Here is a 21824-nt window from a genome sequence, read left to right as displayed (position 1 = left end):
CTTCAAATCTGGTGTATCCAGCCATTATTTTTGTACTTTGCAACTTATTTTGATTAAACCTCTGAACCTCGTCGAATTGGAATACTATTTCCTCTTCCCCTTTTCAAGCTCTAGCAATTCTTCCAAGCCCATTTCAAGTCCTATTTTTCTCTACAAGCCTTTTCAGTCTACTCAGTTACCCTACCAAGTACCCATCACATTTCTAACATTCTTTTTATATTCAGAGTAAGCACCCTAGAGCCTAGCACTTAGATACTGTGTGCTAATGGTCTTATAGGAATTGACACATTGCCTCAGTCATCATCAGTTTTGCCTATCACCTCAAGTTTTACCAGGTAAAAACTACAAAAGATGCCTATCTATTACATGATAGCCTTGCTTCCCTGTCTCCCCCCCTAAAATCATTCAAGTACTTCTTTTTTTTTTTTTATGATTATTTTTATTTTTGAGAGAGAGAGTGCGAGCAAGGGAGGGCAGAGAGAAGGAGACACAGAATCCGAAGCAGGCTCCAGACTCTGAGTTGTCAGCAAAGAACCTGACGCAGGGCTCAAACTCATGAACCTCGAGATCATGACCCAAGCTGATGTTGGATGCTTAATCAACTGAGCCACCCAGGCTCCCCTCCAAGCACTTATTTCTATTCACAACAATAAAGGCAGTTCAAATGAATGATTTAAGACTGTTCAATGGAGATGCACTGGTGTTGCGTTTCCAGACCCCTCTGGTAATAGCACACGCTGGGGCAATGATGAAGGACTCGAGGAAAATGTCGGATTCCCACCAGGCCTAAGACATCATTTCTCTAACCAAGAGTGCCCTGCCAATCATTTGCAGCAAAGCCACCCGTGAATACAAAGGTGTTTCAGGACGACGTTCTTCCTGAAGTAGGTGGTGTGTTTCCACAAGTGAGGGACACTGAAGCCTCTATTTCATTCCAAAGGGCCTACACATTCCTTACAATAGCTGAGAGATACCACACAAAGGGAAAAATAGCTCAAACTAGGGTTTAGAGATTACTTGGGTTCAATTTTCTTGAAGAGGCTGCATGAATCTTGGGATGGTCTCGGAAACATTCAGTGCAGTGTTCATCATTCAACAGCGCTGATAGAACGAACCCGCCTGGGAAACTGGCACACCACTTTCTTGGAAGAATGTACCAGGGTCTATGACACAGCAGGCGGTCCGAAGCGCGCATAACGAAAATGGATGAACGTGAATGCTTTCTTCGGTGGAATCGCGCTGAAACGGATAAGGACGTTTAACCAGCTTACACCAGACTAATTAAACTCCACCGGTGACTGTCCCAGGTATGTAGGAGATACTCTTAAGATACTCCGGTTAAATTCACTGGTGGGTATCTATCAAACCTTGTCTGGCTGTTAGCTCTCCTACCTCTCCGTGTCCAGAGGGGCGGGCACTGAGAAGAGGGGCACCACCTCTGGCCCTTTCTACAAGCGGGACTCAGCTGTCCCTCCTCTGAGACAAACCTCCACATGTACACCATGGGCCAGGAGGGAGTGGGAGAGCACAGCCCCGCCCGTTGGCCCAGGGTCCTGTTTTGTTGTTACTAGTCTTCTCCATTCCCCACCCATGTGTTTAGTCTGGGGTGGGGACTAGTCAATAAAGGACTCAAGTGCCATGTTTCACACCTGCCCCCTGTCCCCGCATCACAGGGTACCTTTAACAACCGACCACAGACTCTTTCATACTGAGCCAAAAGGCAGCCTCTGAACACCAACAAAGAGTTCCCAAATCCATTAACAAGTGCCCCCAAGTAGTTACATGAGATGAACCTGGCCACCCCCTGGGCTAAAGTCCTTGGCTATTGTTGACACACTGCTCTGATGCCATTCACCTACAATTCAGAGTATCCCCACTGAACATCCTGCTTGTTGTGATCTGGAACATTTGGAACATACCACACTTGCCCTATATACTATTTCCGCTGCCTCTCTTACCTTTGGATACCATATTTTGAGCCTGCCCACCGCAGCCCTTCCAAATACTTGCCTTGTGAGTGGTTACCTATGCCATCCTTCAATCCTTCAAGCCTAAGCCCTGCCTCTCGCAATCTGCACCATCCCACTGCGAACAACCAAGCCTGGCTATTTAACACCTATAAAAGCACAACTTAATTTCCCCTTGCTTAATTAACACTGATCAGTGGGTCCCTATGCCTGTTTATCCAGAGACAAATTTGGTAGTTTGTATGAGTTACCTATAACGAAGAGTAAATGCATGGTGTTTTATTTTAACTCTGGGCATAAATTAAGATGCAAGCCACATTTTGACTGGTCCTGAAACTTCACTTACTGGACCCGAATCGTTACGCTAAATGACCAGCTTCTGTTGGCTAACTTCTAATCAGTATACAGCAAAGGACGGTTGTTTAGACTTTCCACAGAAGAAAAATACATCAGTTTAAATTAAATCCACTGCTAACATGGTCTACATTTCCTGCTTTGTTAAATGGCTAATTGAATGCCAGCCTGCTTTCAAAGAAGTGTCTGGCTTGCTCAAACTTGCTGCAGTGAACACCCTGGTTTCATACTGCTTGCATTATTGAAAATGTTTATTTTGACAGACATTGCTCAGCATACCTGCTTCCAAAACACACATTCCAAAATACTTGAAATTATATAGTAATTATAAGTCCCCTACTTTAGAAGTATTAGAAAGAAAAACAAGAATGTCAACAACTAAAACGAGCCCCGTAATTTATGCAACAACGGGAGGCATCAAAGCTGACGGGAAGGGGGAGCACTCCCAACAACCCTCGTCTAAGACGGAGGTCATCTAAAATCCACAGACACTGAAATCCAGGTAACATTTACCATATAGGATACCACTCAGCCATTGTGTCTCTAAATCCCAAGGCAAAACGTTATGGATCTCGTTCTATAAGAAACTTCTGTTACTCCACAGGGGTTCTAAAGCCACCATTTTTCAGGCTCTAAAAAACGAACCACGAGAAAACTTGAGAAATCCAAAAGGCATTACCTGGTGCAGGCTGTCGTTCATTCCACTCGGTCGAGATTAAAATTTCTATAACTTTTATGAGGTGTTCAGTATTCTCAGAGCTACAAAAACAGAGAGCTTGATTAGAAACCTTTTTTTCTCAACAACGAACTCATCTTCATTTCTACACATTCAAGTCAACGTGTCTGGTGTAAATGTGCCCATGAATCTGTGAGCGAGTATCTTCAGAGTAAGGTTAATGATCAATCGATCCCCTTAGGACTGTCCCCATCACCCCAAAATACATGCTTCTCTCCTTTCGCCTTACCTGGCTGCTGGGAATCTGAAAAGCAGAGGGCTGAAAAGTTCAGAGAGTACTCTTGCATTCAGAAGATTCTTGCTGGAGATTTGAGAGAGCTTGAAGAAATGTTTTAGCAAATACTGAAGCGTAAGCCAATACTGATGAGGTATGTTAGGTGCCCTAATGAGCTTCTTCAACAGCTGGATATATTCTTCAGGGCTTTGTACTTCTACAGAGTTTAAAAAGAAAAAAAAAAAAGAAAGAAAGAAGCGAAAAAGAGTAAGAGACTCTAGATCTCAGTAGCTCAACACCTAGAACGTTCTTCTGCTCTAGCTACAGAAGAACAAGTCCTTTAAAACAAAGTCATCAGGAGCAGGAGACAGCACGTTTGTTCTCATCACAAAAGGCTTTGTGAGAAAGGAGAAATCTCAAGTCAAATGAAAATGCAAGAAACTTTTGGTGTAAAAAACCACAAGAGGATGAGGGTGTGCTGGCAGAGATCGGCCCTCTATTGAGCAGCTCTCAGTGTGATTGGCTAATTCAGAGGAGCATCAGATAAGTATCACACGGTTTAACTTTGAAGGTTCCGAACCACAATTTCCTGTCCCCAGAGCACTTGAACTGAGCATTAGGCTCCTAAGCCTGAGAGCCCTCCTCTCTCAACACATTTTGTAATGGCCCCTCGAGGAAAGAACATCGCTAGTCAACGGTCCTAGTCCCTGGTTCCCTGAATCCCAAGATGGCACTTGGAACACTGTGGCCTTCAGTGACGTAGTGAACTTTGTTAGTACTGATAAAAGGTTAACAATTAGCCATTTCAACATGTGGACAGCCTTCCTAAGCAAACGAGGGTCTGGGTCTTCCATTGGACGCCCGGGTAAGGGAAGGAATTTGTGCCAAAGGAGAGGGTGTCAGGGAAGCGGCAGATTCCTACTAATATTTTCCAAAACAGCTCTCTTTACAGGCAGCGTTTCATAGAGTTTACATGCGCATCCACATCTCACTGTATGTTCAATGAGGTTTTCAGAACAGAAAACAAACCTTGGGCTAAATAAAGCATCTCATTGTAAACGGCTACTGGAATGACAGGATTCGGTAAGTCCATAAGATAGCGTTTGAAAGCGTCTCCTAAAACTTGCACATCGATCATTTCCAAGTCCACGGAGGCGGCATCTAGGACAGAAACATTTTAAAACGCATTTCAAACATTGTATGCATCGGCAGGGCCAATTTTCTGTATGTGTGATTAAACTGTGACACATGAAAAGTAAGCAGTGTGAGGACAGATGTAAAAGACTTCAGTGGTTATCAGCAGGGTTTCTCACAGGGGTTGCTCCTGGCATTTCAAACAAAACAATTTTTCTTTGTGGAAGTCCGCCCCTTAAGTTATAAGCATTTAGCATGATGGCCTCTCCCCAGGATGCCAGGGGCACAGGCCCAGACTCTGGGTTGACAACAACAGAAAAACAATGTTCCCATTATGAGCTGAATTCATATGCTGAAGCCCTAACTCCCACTATCTCAGAAGGTGTATTTCAAGATAGGACCTTTATTTATTTATTTATTTTTTAAGTTTATTTTTATCTGTTCTGACAGAGAGCAAGCGGGGGAGGGGCAGCGAGGGGGAAGAGAGAGAATCCCAAGCAGGCTCCACAATGTCAGTGCAGAGCCCGATGCGGGGCTTGAACTCAGAAACCCTGCGATCATGACCTGAGCTGAAGTTGGACACTTAGCCGACTGAGCCACCCATGTGCCTTCAGACGGGCCTTTACAGAGGTGGTTTTGTTAAAATGAAGCCATTACGATGAGCCCGGGAGGGGCGGAGAGAGAGAGAGAGAGAGAAAGAATCCCAAACAGGCTCCACACTGTCAGTACAGAGCCTGACGCGGGGCTTGAACTTTCAAACTGCGAGATCATGTCCTGAGCTGGAGTCGGACGCTTAACTGACTGAGCCACCCAGGTGCCCCTGGTATCCTTGTAAGAAGAGCAAATTTGGACACACAGAGATGCCAGGAGTACATGCACGGAGGGAATGCGGTGTGAGGACACAGTGAGAAGGTGGCCATCTGTACACCAGGGAGAGAGGCCTCAGAGGAAACCAAACCGGCCTTGATCTGGGACTTCTAGTCTCAAGAACAGTGAGAAGACAGGTTTGTGTCTGAAGCCACCCAGTCTGTGGAAGGTTGTCATGGAAGCCCTGGCAAACTAAAGTAGCCCCGCAAATATTTCCAAATACCTTCTGGAGGGTGCTTCTGCTCTGAGAAGAGTTCTGTCTAGGGATGGCTAATCAGAGTAAATGCTTCCTAAAACCTCCACAGGAAAGCATAAAATGCACATCCATTAAATTTCCTAAATTTTGAGTCGCTAAATACTGCATCTCACAATTAATATATATTTAGCTCAACAGAGTGTCTGAACAAACAGTAAGATATACAGAATTTTAACAATCTCAAGAATAGTCATAAAAATATTTATAACATTTTTAGAACACTCCCCCCAATTCTGACAGAGTATTCTGATTAGGATATGACTCATCTAACCTGTGGGCACTGAACTAGCTCAGAACAAAGAGAAGACAAGCACATCTGTCCAGTAAATTCCTCAGCTGGAAAAGAGGTCAGGCAATTCAATAATGGGGTGATACTAACCCAAACCACTCTGAGTACTCAGGGTAGAAAAAGGTACCATGTCCAGCAGAAAGAAGGGATGCTGGGGCAGGATGGACCACAGGCATCTAGATCTGAGGAGAACCATCTAGCTGCTGCTGAAGGACTGCACACCCAGTGATGTGACGGCTACCTTGAGGAAGAGTGTCTGGAGATGTGTGTACTCAATGGGCAAAAGGTAAGCTGATGAGCAAAATGCTACATTTTCCAACAGCTTTATTAATTGTGGTGTTAAAAAGAAGTTGGAAAAGGGCGCTGCTGGAAGTGAAAATAACACTTCTGGTAATTCCAATTTTAACGGTTAGAAATGTGTGAGACATGATCAAGAACTAACATAACCTGGTGATTGACTGGATTAGGTTGTGGCCTCGGAGAGAATGAGAAGGAATCCATTCAGTCCAAGGTGTTCGAGCTGGAGGAGAAGGTGGTGTCCTGGAGAGCCATGAAGGGAGTGTGATACTATCAATCACTCCGGGTTGAAACTGAAGTTATCTACGGTCTTCAGACACATTGTTATCATAGACCCAACGCGCCCCACTATGTAGGCAGAATTGACAAAAGAATCACGCAACACCAATGAAGCTAAGAAAATTCCATCTGGTAGAAAATGTGGTAGGGGAAATGGAGGAAAAGAATTATTAATCTCAGGAAGTGGAGAGGTAAAGGCTTATATCACTTAAGTGTCCAACAGAGAACCACCTGCGGACTTACCGCATCTCTAACAAGGGTGGCAGAGACAATATTACGTCTTTGCATAAAGGATCCACATTAGAAGGAACGCAACTACTAGAAATTGTGTGCGCATCACTCGAGGAACATTCCACAGCCTCTGTCCAATTCACAAGCTGCTGGACCCCATACCCTTCACACCCTATACACTTCATTTACTAGGTCTCTTTGCCCAGAAAATGAAAATTACTTAATTTGCTCATCATAAAGAATGCAATACCACTTGGCGATGTGCTATAAGATAGTAAGATGTTCAGGATTCTGCAGGGCCCTCCCTCAAGGGAGGGCCACGTCTCTTCCATGACACTTCCCAGATGGTACGGTAATTAAATGTCTCCCTGCTAGACTGAGAGCACCTCAAGGTCATGGGCTGCGGCTCTTTCCTGCTCTTCCTGCTCCCCTCAGGGCCCAGCACATAGGACGTGCTTGCTCAATGTTTGTGGACTGAGCTGTAAAAAAAACCTTAGAGTAATGTTAATTCTCCTAAGACCTTCCTGAACACATGAGATGTATTCCAAAGAGCATTTTATAGCCTTTGAACAAAATCATCTTATTTCAAGTCTTGGGAATAGTCATTGGATAAGCTCACCTTATGTCAAATCCACTAGAGTTGATGACATAGATTTTATTTTCTGTTACTGTAGCTTCTAAGGCTCCTTGGAGCTTCTATGATTCTGCAAATCCCCTTTTCTGCATTATAACCATCCTAACAAGCTCTTCTAAGAGCCACAGGCATCGGTCACGTGATGACTTTTGTGGTGAGCTAGGCGAGAACTACACCATCTTTGGGTCTGGGATGGGAGAGTTGACATCCCTCTGCAACCTCCCTTTTCACTGAGTCTGCTCAGGACAGGTAACTAGTAAGCTCTCTAGCATTTCAGCCTTCCTCCCAATGGAATGGAGTCCCCTTCCCAGCTCATCTCTCCCTTAACTTAGTAGTTCTCAGTTGGGGTTTTGAATTGTTGCCCCACCTGAATTCCCAAGAGATATCTGGCCATATCTGGAGACATTTTTGATTGTTACAACTTGGGGACAACGCTACTGGCATCTAGTGAGTAGTGCACAGGTGTGCTGGGGCTAAAAAAGCCTGATTTTTTTTTTTAAATGCGGTATAATTAACATATAACCTTATATATGTTGTTATTAACAACAACATAATGATTTGATTTTTGTTTATGTTACAAAATGATCATTCACAGGAAGTCTAATTAACATCCATCACCATAGTTACAGGGTTTTTCATGAGAACTTTTATTATTTAAAAGAAATTTTTTTAGTGTTTATTTCTGAGGAAGAGAGAGAGAAAGAGTGTGAGCAGGGGAGGGGCAGAGAGAGAGGGAGACACAAACTCCGAAGCAGGCTCCAGGCTCTGAGTTGGCAGCACAGAGCCCGATGTGGGGCTTGAACCCACGAGCCAAAGTCGGATGCTGAACGGAATGAGCCACCCAGGCGTCCCTGTTAGGAGAAGTTTTAAAGAAAAGGTGTGCTTCAGGATGAGGCACCTGCCGAGGTGGTTCAGTCAGTTCACCATCTGACTTTTAGCTCAGGTCATGATCTTCTAGTTCCTGAGTACCAGCCCCACATCAGGCATTCTGCTATCAGCACAAAGCCCGCTTTAGATCCTGTGTCTCCCTCTCTCGCCTCTCCCCATCCCCAGCTTGAGGGCACGCTCTCTCTCTCAAAAACAAATAAAAACATTAAAAAAAAGAAAAGAAAAGAGGGGCGCCTGGGTGGCACAGTCAGTTGAGCATCCGACTTCAGCTCAGGTCATGATCTCATGGTCCATGAGTTCGGGCCCCGCATCGGGCTCTGGGGTGACAGCTCAGAGCCTGGAGCCTGCTTCGGATTCTGTGTCTTCCTCTCTCTCTCTGCCCCTCCTCCACTCGCGCTGTCTCTCTCTCTGCCTCTCAAAAATAAAGAAAACTAATAAAAAATTTTTTTAAAAAGAAAAGACCTGCTTCAGGTTAAGAGAAACCAAAACAATCAGGAGAAAATTCAAATGAGAACAACAAAGAAACAATTCACTGTGGGTCAATACAGTGAGAAAAAAAAAGAGTAGAGATCTTTGAGTTGGAACAATTTGGGTGTAAGTCAGAGTTCTGCCATCAGCAATAACTAATATCACAAGGGTAATTCGTAGATGAAATAAAATAACTTGGTAAGTACTAATAAAAGTGGGATGTTTGTTGTCCTTCACATCTATCCTTTTCAGACACTGGTAATTCACAAGTTTGGTTAAAAGCCATGAATTCCAGGGGCGCCTGGCTGGCTCAGTCGGTTGAGCGTCCGACTATGGCTCAGGTCATGATCTTACAGTTCATGAGTTCAAGCCCCGCGTCCGGCTCTGTGCTGACAGCTCAGAGCCTGGAGCCTGTTTTGGATTCTAGGTCTCCCTCTCTCTCTGGCCCTCCCCCACTCATGCTCTGTCTCTCTTTCTGTCAAAAATAAAATAAACATTAAAAAAAAAGCCATGTTCTCTCTCTCTCTCTCTCTCTCTTTTTAGTGTAAGTGATTACCCTGAGCTTCCTCCAAGGTATTACAATATTTTTATGGACTGAAAAATCCTCAAGCTATAAAAAGTCCGAGGATCTACTCCTAAATTTAGATAATGTTTACGCCTTCTCTTCTCACAAATTCACTTTTATCACACAGAATCCAAAGGAAACCAGTTTTCTACCTGTGTGATTTGCTCTCAAGTGGGGCAGAAAAGCTGCCTGTCAAAACATACTGTTGACGTAATTTTGGTTAGGTATTCCATCTCAGAGGTGAAGTGAAGGTTTTTTTCTTAGCCTAGCCTGCATCATCTGTATTCAGTCACACTGAAAAGCTTAACCACTATTTCTCAAATAACTCTCATTTCATCGGTCTCTGATGTCTAAACATTTCCTGTGACTGTTGTTCAGTTTGACCAATTTTCTGACCAAAACATGTATCTCAACTCCAACCGGCTAAGGACAAAATTCACTGTTTCTTTCCCACTCTGGTCAGGCTGTAAGAAATAAAGGCACGTCTTTCACCTAAAGCTTTCTGCCAGTCAGCTCGTACTGACCCAGTCTGGGGGTGAGGCAGGATTTGCAGCTGTCAGGGGACATGCCCTGCATGTGCGTGACTCTGGTTTCCATGCACAAAATAAAAATGAAAGTTTGAAAAAATTATTTTCAAACTTCAAACATCTGGGTGGTGCATTTCAAATGAAACTATTTACTGACAGAGATAGAATCTTCGTTTTTCCCAGAAACATCTTTTCTAGAAACTTTCATGAGCTGCCTCATTTGAAAGCTGCTCAACTTCAGAGTTTTTCATTTACTACATGCTCTGCACAAGTGTATGTCTCAAAGACCTTCCTCCCCAACAGGGTTTCATTCTTTCGGGTTCCTAAATCCAAATTCGGTGAAATGATGTGAGGCAGAAAATTATTTTTCTAAAAAAAAATTCTGAGAGGGAATGAAGGATCGGAGGGATTCTACAAGTTGATACAGAAGATGATTTGCCAGAATGATGGCCAGTGAATTTATTCACATTTATAGTTTTATTCGGTTTGGCAAAGGAGAGAGGGAACAAAGAGTAACGCCACCATTGGTTGAATTAATTGATGTCCTTTAACCAGTGGTGTGCAGGCGTTGGCCTGCTCATCGCCAACTACGCTCAATTCTTTCCAAGTTGGAGTTTAGTGATAACATGTTGGCAGCCTGAAACCAACCGCGGCGGGCATATTTACACCACGGAAGTGGGCAACTAGTACAAACCAGGGTTCCCCCACCTCCCTGAGAGGGGTTTACCAGCACACCATTGAATATAACAGTATCATGATGTTACTTAATATAAACATGGTATGAAAAAGCAAATAAGCATTTGGAAGGAAGAAAGGAAGGCCAAAAAGAAAAAAAAAGGGGGGGGGGGAGAGGAAAATGGAAAAGGTCAGAAGAGACATTTGTTAAATGACACAGGCTTATAAATATTTTTTAAGCTGATCCAGATGAATCAGATGTAGCCAAATGCATGGTCAGAGAAAAGATGGTGGATACGCAGAGCCAGAGAAATCCCAAGAGGGTGTTTCTCTCCTCTGCAATTCCTGCAGGGCCCAGAGGCTCTTAGCTGTGATGACAGCCAATATGCCTGCAGGCAGGCACACACACCCCAACTCAGGAGACAAACATCAAAGGTCAGCGCTGGTTTGGGCTGTTACCATAATAGGGCAGAGGGAAGCCTGTGTGATTTCTGAGCTTCCTTCAAACTCAGAACGCTGCATGATGGAGTTCAAGTGTTTTTGTGTGCTTTACCTGAAAGAGAAAGGTAAGAACCGTGTCTCCCATTTGTCTTTCTAGCTCCATGACACTCACCACAATCAAGAAGCTGTCGTAATTCTGCTGGGTTGCTGGAGCTCTGTGTTCTGTATAAAGTTGAACATTCCAGACCTAAGACACAAAACAGACTGAGCATGCAAAACACAGCTCTCTGGAGAACCTGTGGGCCGGCTGCCAGAACGACATTCCAGTTTCCAGCTCCTATCTATTCTAGATGCGTGTACCAAATATTCTTGGAAGTTAACTCCTGCTATTAATCGTAGCTGGCATGTCAATACTTTTGGTGAAGTCGTCTGGCCACGAAGGAGCAAGTTAATTATATTTATTAAATTGTGGAGAATTTAATAGTTTCCATACAGTAACTACATGTTAATATGGAGTCAGGAATCAGACCAAGGCTGTTTCCCCAGGACACAGCAACAAAGAGCTTATGTGTCTAGCACAAGTTGGCGAGAAGCTTATTTAACGAATGCCCAACGGACAAGTATAAATTGTAATACCCAGGAAATAAGGACATAACAAATTAACTGATTCCCTCTATCAGCCGATTACCTTTCTTTTCAATGGCTTCCACTAGCTTCACAAGAAGAGGCGGAGCGATGTCAGGAGGGGCAAACTGCTCAGCAAGATCTGGCAGAGTCAAAGCTGCGAATGAACAGAATCCTACAATTAGATTATGTTTAGGTGGGGGCAAGCAAATGCATTAGACAACAACGAAGAAAACCGGAATACAGAACAGTTTAGTTCTACCAGCAAACTCAGGCCTGAGCAAGATGGCGCCCTGTGCTGGGCCCTTCACTTCAGAGGGCTCCTCTCTGGGCCTCTTCCAGCTGTGCCTCTTCCTGCAGTTTAAGGAGTTTTGGGGGCCCAAGGGCAAGGCCTACTTCTCTCCTGAGACACACTCAGAATACTTAGCTAGAATCAGGGAATTCCCTGCCCAATTAGCTTCTCAAGGCCTCTTCCCCAGGTCTATCCTCCCTGGGGCAGACCTCCCTGCTGGGGTGTGCCCCTGGGCCTGAGGCAGTTGGGTTGGGGGTTGGGGGCTGGGTGGGCAGGACTCAGGGTAGGATGGAATGTGGATGTGCCAGAGCCCCCGCAGTGCAGGGCAAGACTAGGTTGGGTGAGTGGTCAGCTCTCCCCAGATCACCACACTCCGTGGCAGAACTGAAACCCGAGAACTGGCCGCCTGGCCATTATGAAGCAACAACTTCATAATGTCCAGGTAGGAGGATGGACCAGCTTTTACTCAACTGTTCATTAACGTGACTTAGAACTTTAAAATATTCAGACACAGGGCATTTGCAAATGATCACTGGCCACATGACATTAATTCCAAATTAAGCCCCTGTGCACTTGCTACCGAAGCCTTGGTTTGCTCACATATATTTTGGTCGGTTAGTATCTTCAGAAATGGGATGTCTTCACAAACTGTTTTTCCATGCTTTATTTATGTATTTTACCATTCCTGGTGATTCAAGAAGAAACTAACTGGATAACACACCAATAATGGCCTTGAACATTACATTAATAACTGTATTCTCACTCCAAAAATACACGAAACCATTTTAAGTAAAAATATTCATCTCATAATACACCAGAAGAGGGAGCTAAATATATTCACCTTATTTTTCTCAAACTGCAAAATACACGTAAATGACAGTCTATATAAAAATACCTACAGGTGCAACCTTTTTATTAGCCTCCAACATGTAACTTTTTAGACACTTAATATTCATCACTGCACCCTCTTTTCTAGGAATAAATCGTTTATATAACTTAAGAAAGATTAAATATTTATAATTTTGTTTCAGGGAGATTTTAGTGGCATGATTATTATACGGCGTTTATTATGCTAAGCAAATTTCTAATGAAGCCCATCTTTCTAATACCAAGAATCATCACAGAATAAGAAACTCACAACACATAAATCAAGTAAAATTATTTTCGATGCTGCCCTCAGAGGGGGACGTATGACTTATGTCGTTTTACAAACCCTAAACCCTGCAGTGTAAGAGCCTGTTAGACTCCAATATGACCTGGGTCAGACACATGTGGTCTTGCCACTAACCTCTACTGGCCATTTAAGTACTCAGGATAAAAGGATAAGAGCTAAATTATGGAAGAAAATCCCACAGCAGCACTGTCCAGTCAAACTTTCTGCGAATGATGGAAATGTTCTATTAGCTGTGCTATCCGAAAAAGCAGAGACCAGCCAACTAGCCACATGTGGCTAGTGAGCACTTGAGATGTAGCCACTGCAGCTGAATAAATGAATTTTTTAAAATTGATTTAAACTTAAAAAGCTCTATGTGCTAGCGGCCACCATATTAGAGATCAGGGTCCTGTATGTCCTGAGCACGGACATATTTGTCAAGAGCAAATGAAAGATTCCTGAGTTGGCTTTGTGCAACTAAGACCCCACCATAAAGACATGCCTGGGGACAGGACATCTGGGCATAGGGCTAAGTGACATCTGTACTCAGAGCACGAAAAGTCTGTCACAGCTTCCCAGGTGACTCCGTCCTACTGTAACACCACTTAAACATGTTATGGACTTCATAAAGGCAGGACAGACAGGCCACTGACCTTCTAGATCGCTACTAGGCACAGGGCTGAGTGGGAACTTCACCTCTCCTGTGTTCCCTGTACCTACCGGAGCCTATACATCACGTGGAGAACCTGCTAAGAAGAAAGATTCCCAGGTATGACCATAAACCCCCAGAATCAGAAAATCCAGGAATGGAGCTACTAATCTAGTTTGGAGTAGTGCTAAGTTTTAGGACATGCTATTATGATAAGCAAATTCATGTGGGTAACCCCCTGAAAAAAACCCATCAGTGACATCCCCCAAATCTCTAAATGTTAAAATGTCAGTATATTTGAGAAGCACCGAGAATACAAATGTCTTGCAAGTTTCATGTGGTCTGTTTCATCAAAAGTATTGTAAAATAAAAAACGATACACTATCAAATAAAAGAGCATACCATTTCATTCTCTCTGATGAACTATAAACTACTTCCTTTTGCCTCAGAAAATTATCAACTCACAAAAATGTCCTCCCCCATAAATGCCTTCTATGCTGAACCAAGTGATATGTATCATCCCAACAGCACATGGAACAGAGGCAAACCTAAAGGTAGAAATGATGTAGAGAAATATCAGTAAGAATTCACTGTAGTGTTTCTCCTTGGCCTTCTCAAACTTTTAGTTCTCACTTATTAGCACACGCCAAGATGTAAGAAGCTAAAGATTAACTAGTAAATACACAATCCCACATAGCCATGCAACACTCGCCTGGCTCTGTCCCCGCCCTCTTAAGTTACTTAGGCCCTTTTTTTTTTTTTTTAATTAAAAAAAAATCTTTAAAGTTGGCACCTGAAAATGGAATTACTTAATAAAGGTTTATCTCCTTCCACAATCTTATCGACACAATCATTTCTGCAGGCAAATTTGAAAGTTAAATTAACTGATAATTAAAGATTTCACCTAATTGCGATTCAAATATGCACCCGGCAGTTGTTAGATTCCTGGGTTGGCAAATACGACATATAAAAGGGTTTCCATCTATTTGTTCACTTTGGCTTGAAGAAGAAAAAAGGAAAAAAAGGAAAAACCTTCTTTCTTTAGTCCTTTCAAGGTTTCTTTGGCAAAAAAAAAAAAAAAAAAAAAAAAAAAAGGTAGTTTGCCATCAGTATCCCGAGCTACAAAATATCATGTGTTTCCCTCATAAACTGTTACTTCAAGGTTTTGAAAAGCACCGTGATAGCCTATAACAATTCTGGTACCTATAACAATTCTGGAACTTTTCTCAAGGAGCACACCACAATATGAAGAACAAAACTAGATGCATATATAAGGAGTATGGGCAGTCTTCTTATAATAGAGCTAGTGAATTTCCCACTGGGTCTTTAATATTGCTAAAAGCTGTATTACTCAAACGTCTGAATCACTGATCTATTGCTGATTAAGCTTTTGCAATGGGAGTTTTAAAAGATAAATTTTATATGGAGAGACCCTATTTTTTAAATAACAATTCAAGGATTTCCTATTCTCTAGTACAATATCTGTGATTCAATCCGTTTCCCCTTAAAAATATTTAAACATAGGGGATGTGAAGTCCTACCCAAGAAGCTTTTCAAGTTCACATTTTCTCCTACGGGTAAGAGGATCAATCAACATCAAAAATCTAAAAAAGTATTCTAAAGCAAACTATTAATTATTTCAACAATCCTAAAATCAGTGATTCCTCTAATTTTATTAAGTACACAAGGTCGGTACTTCCTTTTCCATTACATTCCATTTTAAGAAATTCTAACAGGAAACTATAATTGCGAGGCATTGCCAAATTTGGCAAGTTGTTTTCTGAAAGGTGCATGATAAAGCACCACGTTATATACAACAAACAACAGACTAAAACATAGTGGGACTAAAAAAGAAAAAAATACAGAATATACAGATCATCTACAAAACACAAAATCACACAGCATGATCCTCATGAAGGTGATATATACATTTTTATTAGGTCTTATCATTCAGACAAATTTTTTTTAACTGAATTAGGAATGCTTTTTGGCTCTGAAGCCTGCTGTAGCCAGTGTGTTAAGTCTGAGCCAAGCCCACTCTTAAGAATCTGGGTGAATTCACAGATTCCCCTGTGATAGTCCAACACCACTTTTTGACTGAGTGGAATCATTTTCCATCAAAATAAATCAGTATTACTTAAGGAGAAAGGAGACAAGAAAGAACAGTAGAAGGGTCCAGAAGTGGTGAAGCAAGACATATATTGTTTCAGAAGAGGAATCAAGTCTTCAACACCGATACAAATACCAATGAATTAGGTGTCCCCGGTTGTAGAAAGAATTTTTTGATGACACCTCAGATGCTGCATTTTCCATTAGTTCTATTTTTCTACCTTAACCCTGGTGACAGCCAATCACATGGAACAGAAGGGAGCCTTCTTTCCAAACTCAGACCCTTCCCAAACCACTAACCCGGACAGGCCCGAACAGTCCTTGGGCACCAGTGGTGTGTGGGAGACAGTGGCATTCCTCACATTAAATGGTGCCAACACAGCTACAAAGTGCAAGATGAAACCAGCACACAGCTGCACCTTTTGGAGGCGGTCTCCATAAAAAAAGATATTTCAGAGTCAGTGCCTGGCAGGGACGAATGGAAAGTTTAAGCTGAAATTCTGGGACTCCAGAGACCGCCCAAGCCAAGTATTTCATTACTTGATGGAAGTAGCTTGGAAGTACATGAAAAACTGCCTCTTACCTTTTAAAATGTCATACAAATACACAGAAAAGAAAGTATATGTGCCAGGCGTGGATCAATATTAAATCAAGATGTGTGCCGATTAACTGTTGTTGAGTCAAAACTTTATTTCTGTCTGAAGGAACTTTTCTTATTCTTTCAAACGAAAAATGTACATTTTGGTGGGCAAAATCTGAAACTTTATAAAAACTAAAAGCAAAAAACCAACATGGGTTCCTCAACTTTGGAACGCACCTGTTGAATCAGAAGTAATACAATTAGGAAAAGCACACGTTTAAAGCCAAAGAGACTTGGGGTTTAATCGCGGGTATGCCACTTACTTACTGAATGTATTCTTGGGCATGTTAATTAACTTGAACCTCAGTTTTTTCATGTGTAAAATGGGCATAAGAAGGTAATAAGGATTAAATGAATAATATAAATAAACATGGTAGGCACAGTGCCTAGTATGTAGAAAGCACAAACTAATGGTTAGGTGTTATTAATTTAGAATTCTTTATGTAATCTTTTTCACTACTAATAGATTTTCTATTGTAATGGCAAATTTTAAGACCAGACACTATTATAACGGAGACAGAGTTTTCAATACTTTTTTTAAGGTGGCAAACTAGAAACATTTTGACAGAGTAGATATTTGCATTTTGCCTTTCTTTCACTGTAGCGTATGAACAGTATCTTTTCAGGAGTCGTATCTAAAATACCACATTATTTTCAATATGTTGCACTTTCTCCCCTATTTGAGTTATACTTCAGTTTTCTGAACATAAATGAAAAATGAAGTTGGAATGGTACTGAACTTGGGGGAAATAGGGACTCTTTTTTGAGGAGGGAGGGAAAAAAAAGGATGGACAAAGAAAAAAGGAAGAGCAAGTCGATGCGGAAATAAATCTCCAGCCATAGCTACATTATTTTCAGAGATAACTAGTCAGGGGGCATTAAAAGACTTGTCAACACATTTAAACAGTAAGTTTGCAAATCTTTTCAGATACTCTAGACTAATTAGTCTTTAATATCTTTATCTTTTCCCACTTATCCCTTCTGCTCCACAGCTTAAAAACAAATGAAAGGGATTGGAGTTCTCTGCCCATTTAGTTTTATTTCTAGACCACAGCCTCATATAGGAAACAGCACTCAAAGATCTTATTAAACCTAAGAAGACATTACAGTTTTGCTTTGGATGGCCTTAGCTAAAAATTCAGAGGTAAGAGATCACTGAAATGCAAGATTATACTTAATCTTTGACAGGCTAGCCTAATTAATTGTGATTGTTATCCCCTAGAGTCTGACTTAAAGATTACAATTTATAGTGTATACAAAAAATTAAAACACTGGTCAGGAGGTAAATGAGGAAGAAAGGAACTCCTGTTTTTGTACCCCTGAAAATAATTTATAGGTGAGTCCCTGGGAGTTCCGGGACTAATGACTTATAAAAGAAGTTGGTCTTTTGGTCTGTTGGCTTAGAAAGATTTCACGTGAAGTGTGACTGAAAAGCCCCAAAAGGGAAGGAGAGAAAACAAAACCACGTAACACACCACAAGGGATACTGACCATTCGCTGAATACTAGGGAACATCAATTAGGAGCCATATTCCCACCAAGACATGGCATTCATTTTTTTATTCATAGCCATCCAAAGACGCAATTGTCCTTATTATCCCCACTCAAAAGACAAGGAACTTGAGCCTTAAAGAAATTGAGTCATTTGGTCAAGGTCGCCAAGCTCGTTAAACAGTGTCTTGAAGTTCAGTTTGTACCTGTTTTTCTCCCCCCAGAGCCTACAAGTCCCAGTTGAGGACAGAACCCTGTGAGAAGTTTCCCAGAATTTCCAGCAAGTCTCCTGAATTTAAAAGGAGACTGCGATTGTGAATGGTGTTGCATAACGCACAGATATGTAATGTTCGATCCTGCAGGCGAGGAGCCCCAATACTTGCTGGTGCGCTCAAGTAAACTTATCCTAGCAATACCAGTTTCGGCACTTCCCCCAAATAACCTAGGGGGCACCTTCTCCCTCACTAGATAATATTTTGAAATGCAGGTAATTAACACCAGAAAGAGAAAGCAAAGAGAGTCCCTTTAGTGAGGAGAGAGGCAGCGGCTCCAGGGAACCTGCAGAGGCACTCACTTCTCTCTCATTTGTGTCTGGTAATAGATTTCACAGTCAAACATATAAAAATACCATGTTAAAAAAGCAGGGTCTTCCAATGTAGTCCGAGAAGCCCCCATCTCTCCAGAATTAAAGATCCTCTGATCAGGAGAGCACAGAAGTGAAAGAGAAACTGTAAAGATTTACTTTCCTGGGGAAAGGAGAGAGCTGAAAGAAGCTTCTTGATCCAGGCTGGCCCCTCACTAACTGCGCAGAAGCAGGCTGCTGGAGGTTCGAGGGGTAAGTGCCAAAGGAGGGAGGAGCTGCCACAGAGGCAAAGTCGTCCAGCCGGGTGGCACCAGCTTCCTCACAAAGCCTGGATGGAAACCAGAGGAAAGAACCACCAGACTCCATTCTAATGACGACAGAAAGAGCTGGGCTTTTTCTCTGACATTTGAAAACACACCAAAAAGTTGAAAGAATTGTACGGTGAGTGCCCACGTAGCCTCCTCCTAGATTCTCCAAGCAACATTTAACTAATCTGTCGTATTACCTATTGATTCATCAATCCACCTTTCTTTCTGGGAAGCATTTCAAAGTAGGTGGCAGAAATCAGTTGCTGTGGACTGAACTGCATGGGGCGCCCTCTCCCCTCATCCCTGTGATAAAGCCTTAACTACCATCATGACAGTATTTGGAGATGGGATTTTTGAGAATTAAGTTTAGATGAGGTCATGAGGGTGGGGCCATCATGATGGGATTAGTGTCCTTCTAAGACTCCAAAAAGCTTCCTCTTTCTCTCCCGGCCCTAGGAGAGAGTAGGAAGAGAGGCCAACTGCCTACAAGTCAGGAAACAGCCCTCACTAGAACCCAACCATGGTGGCCCCCGGAACTCAGACTTTCAGCCACCTGGACTGAGATGAACAAATAAAGGCCTCTTGTTCAAGCCATTCAGTCTATGGTATTTTGTCATAGCGGCCCAAGCTGACCAAAACATCAATACACTACACCCAAAGGAAGCAAGGAAACCTTAGGTCTAGGGAAAAAAAAAAAAAAAAAAATCAGTGGCAAAGACTAATTCCAGAGAGTTAGTAAATATCTTCTGAGTGTCAGAATATTCACAAGGGCACATGCTTCCTAAATTTTACTGAGTATACTAAAAGCCCAATTCAGATAGATCTGCGTGGGCTTCAGGATTCTGCATATCTGACAAGCTCCCAGGTAAGGCCCATGCTGCTGGCCCTTGGAACACACTTTGAGCAGCAAGGATGAGCCCACCAGTCCCAGAGAGAAAATCCAGATCACGGTGGGAGAGCGAGTCCCAACAGCTAACGTTCCATACTTGATACTTATTACCAACACACCCTGGGCTTCAAGGGCTGGTTTTATACCAGATCCCAGGAGCCCAGCATCTAAACATGTGTCGGACAGATGACAGGACTAACTCAGAGCTTCTAGCTGTCAAATCTAATTAGAGCTGATATCATACCTAATTACACATCCAAAGAGAGATTAGCAGTAGAGGCTCTGCTGCTCTATGCGCCTGGGCACTGCTTCGTGTGGGGAGAGGGGTCACGTGGGTCACGACTCGACAAAGTCCCGCAGTAAATTCAGGCCAAGAACTAAGAAGTACCCACCTCCCCTGACGTCCCCAAGAAAGCTTTTCCTAATTGGTCATGTTCAAGAGGACTCAGGTGTTCAGATTGTCGTTGGAGGAGAGGAATAGGAAGTATTCCTACAACCACTACTATAAGCCCCACCACTGCTACCACTTCTACTACTGATAGTACTTGTGTACTTAACACTTAGTTTTGGAAATTGTGCTCAGGGCTTTGTGGGGTTTATCTCATTTAATCTGCACAACCTTGTAAAGGATTATAACTGTCCCCATTTTACAGAGGAGGAAAGTGAGGCTAAGAAAAATTAAGCACTTTTTTTGTGCCAGTATTAAGTGGTAAAGGAATGATTTTATAGAACAAATCGACTTCAAAGCCAGCAGTAACCACTCCAGGCATCTCAGGTGCCTCCTCAGGCAGACACACTGCAGAACTCCATTCTGGGGGTTACAAAGCCCTGAGCAGAGAACAAAGATGGAAAAGCACTCGTCAAGAGAAGACACGCACAGTGACAACCCCTGGTGACAAGAGGTGGCATGGGTTCAACTTGAGCTTGGGCTGGCAGGCCAGCATCTCGCCATCACCTCTGCTCTATCAGGATTGAACCCTTGCCAGTTCACTCAGCCAGGATAAATATTTTGAGGACAGCATTTATTAAATATTTTCTCATAAGGCTAAACTAAGCACATTCTTCCCCAAGGATGTAATGGGTTTTATTGAGCTAAATATAGTTGCCTAACATATCACTTTCGGCAAGGTACAGATGGACCATAAAGAGCCCAGCAAATAATTTACAAATACACATACATTGTCTCAGGGGGATGCAAAAAGAAACGGATGAGCCGTCCATGGGATTGCGAAGAAAAAGAAAATAAAGCAAAAAAGAAAAGGGGCCCGAAAGTACTGGAGAGAAAATTCCTTATCAGCTACTGCAGAAAAATTACATAAGAACATGTCCATTTGGACTAGTTCAATTAAACATATTTTTAAAAATCACTGATACATAAAACTAAGTTATCCATTTATAATAAGGCAATTGGTAACAAATTTTAACAGTAAACATGACCCTTAATAATCATGAGCAACTGGAATTAAAAAAATAAAATAAAGCAATATCCTTTCACTACCTCAAATGTGATTAATTCTGGGGGGCTAATACGTTCCCCTATCTCACAATATACTATGATCACTGGTAAAATGATTATTCACCTCTCAACTACAGAAATTCATGGACTTACGTTGGCTGTGACTTTCCTTTTAAGGGTAACAATTTTAGATGGGTCAATCTGGGCAGCAGTTGGACCATACCATTACGTTCTCAAAAAAGCCAGGACAATACATAGTCCTATATGCTACAGAGACTTATTTTTGCCAGACCCATCTACCTTGTTTTAAAGACTGTGATACACAGGAGACCCTACAGACAGAAGCAAAATATAAAATGCGTTATCAATTACAGAAAGAAATCAGACCATGTTCCTACAAAGATTCTCAGAAACTAAACAAAACATATAGATGGGTAATATATGAGGAGTGGGCCTATTTTATAATTGCTTAAAACAGGGGGATTAAGGGGACCACGTCAAATACACGAAGAGCAAAACAGTCAAACAAAAGAAGAGACATCAAAAATTAGGCTGGCCCCAGATACGAAACTATTCCGTCAGTAATTCTAATGAACCCCTGAGGTTCTTGATAGAAAATACACTGTTAACAGTCTGTAGATTTCACACTGCTGAAACTTCTCAGGCACAGTCCGCATGGTAAAGAAAATGTGGGCTGCCTATACCGGAAGTCACTGTGATGTTGTTAATGAAAAAGTACCCCTGGAAGATGGACGCCCCGGAGGGACTAGCAATCCCTGATCACAAAGGGGTGTTCCTTTCTGCATTCT

The 21824-nt window shown here is 42.3% G+C and overlaps 1 protein-coding gene across 1 annotated transcript in view; it reads right to left on the bottom strand.

Annotated features, from left to right (window-relative positions):
• The window catches only part of PIK3R1 (phosphoinositide-3-kinase regulatory subunit 1), an 87066-nt gene that overhangs the window by 17964 nt on the left and 47278 nt on the right, over positions 1-21824 (bottom strand). The window contains exons 3-7 of the mRNA XM_047852475.1: positions 11511-11603; positions 10995-11069; positions 4301-4432; positions 3287-3488; positions 3001-3080 (exon numbers count right to left, since the gene is read on the bottom strand). Of these exons, the coding sequence (XP_047708431.1) occupies positions 3001-3080; positions 3287-3488; positions 4301-4432; positions 10995-11069; positions 11511-11603 (582 nt within the window). The remainder of the gene's footprint in view (positions 1-3000; positions 3081-3286; positions 3489-4300; positions 4433-10994; positions 11070-11510; positions 11604-21824) is intronic.

The sequence above is a fragment of the Prionailurus viverrinus genome, chromosome A1 (assembly GCF_022837055.1).
Source record: "Prionailurus viverrinus isolate Anna chromosome A1, UM_Priviv_1.0, whole genome shotgun sequence".
NCBI lineage: Eukaryota > Metazoa > Chordata > Mammalia > Carnivora > Felidae > Prionailurus > Prionailurus viverrinus.
This window is presented reverse-complemented; position numbering and strand designations above follow the sequence as displayed.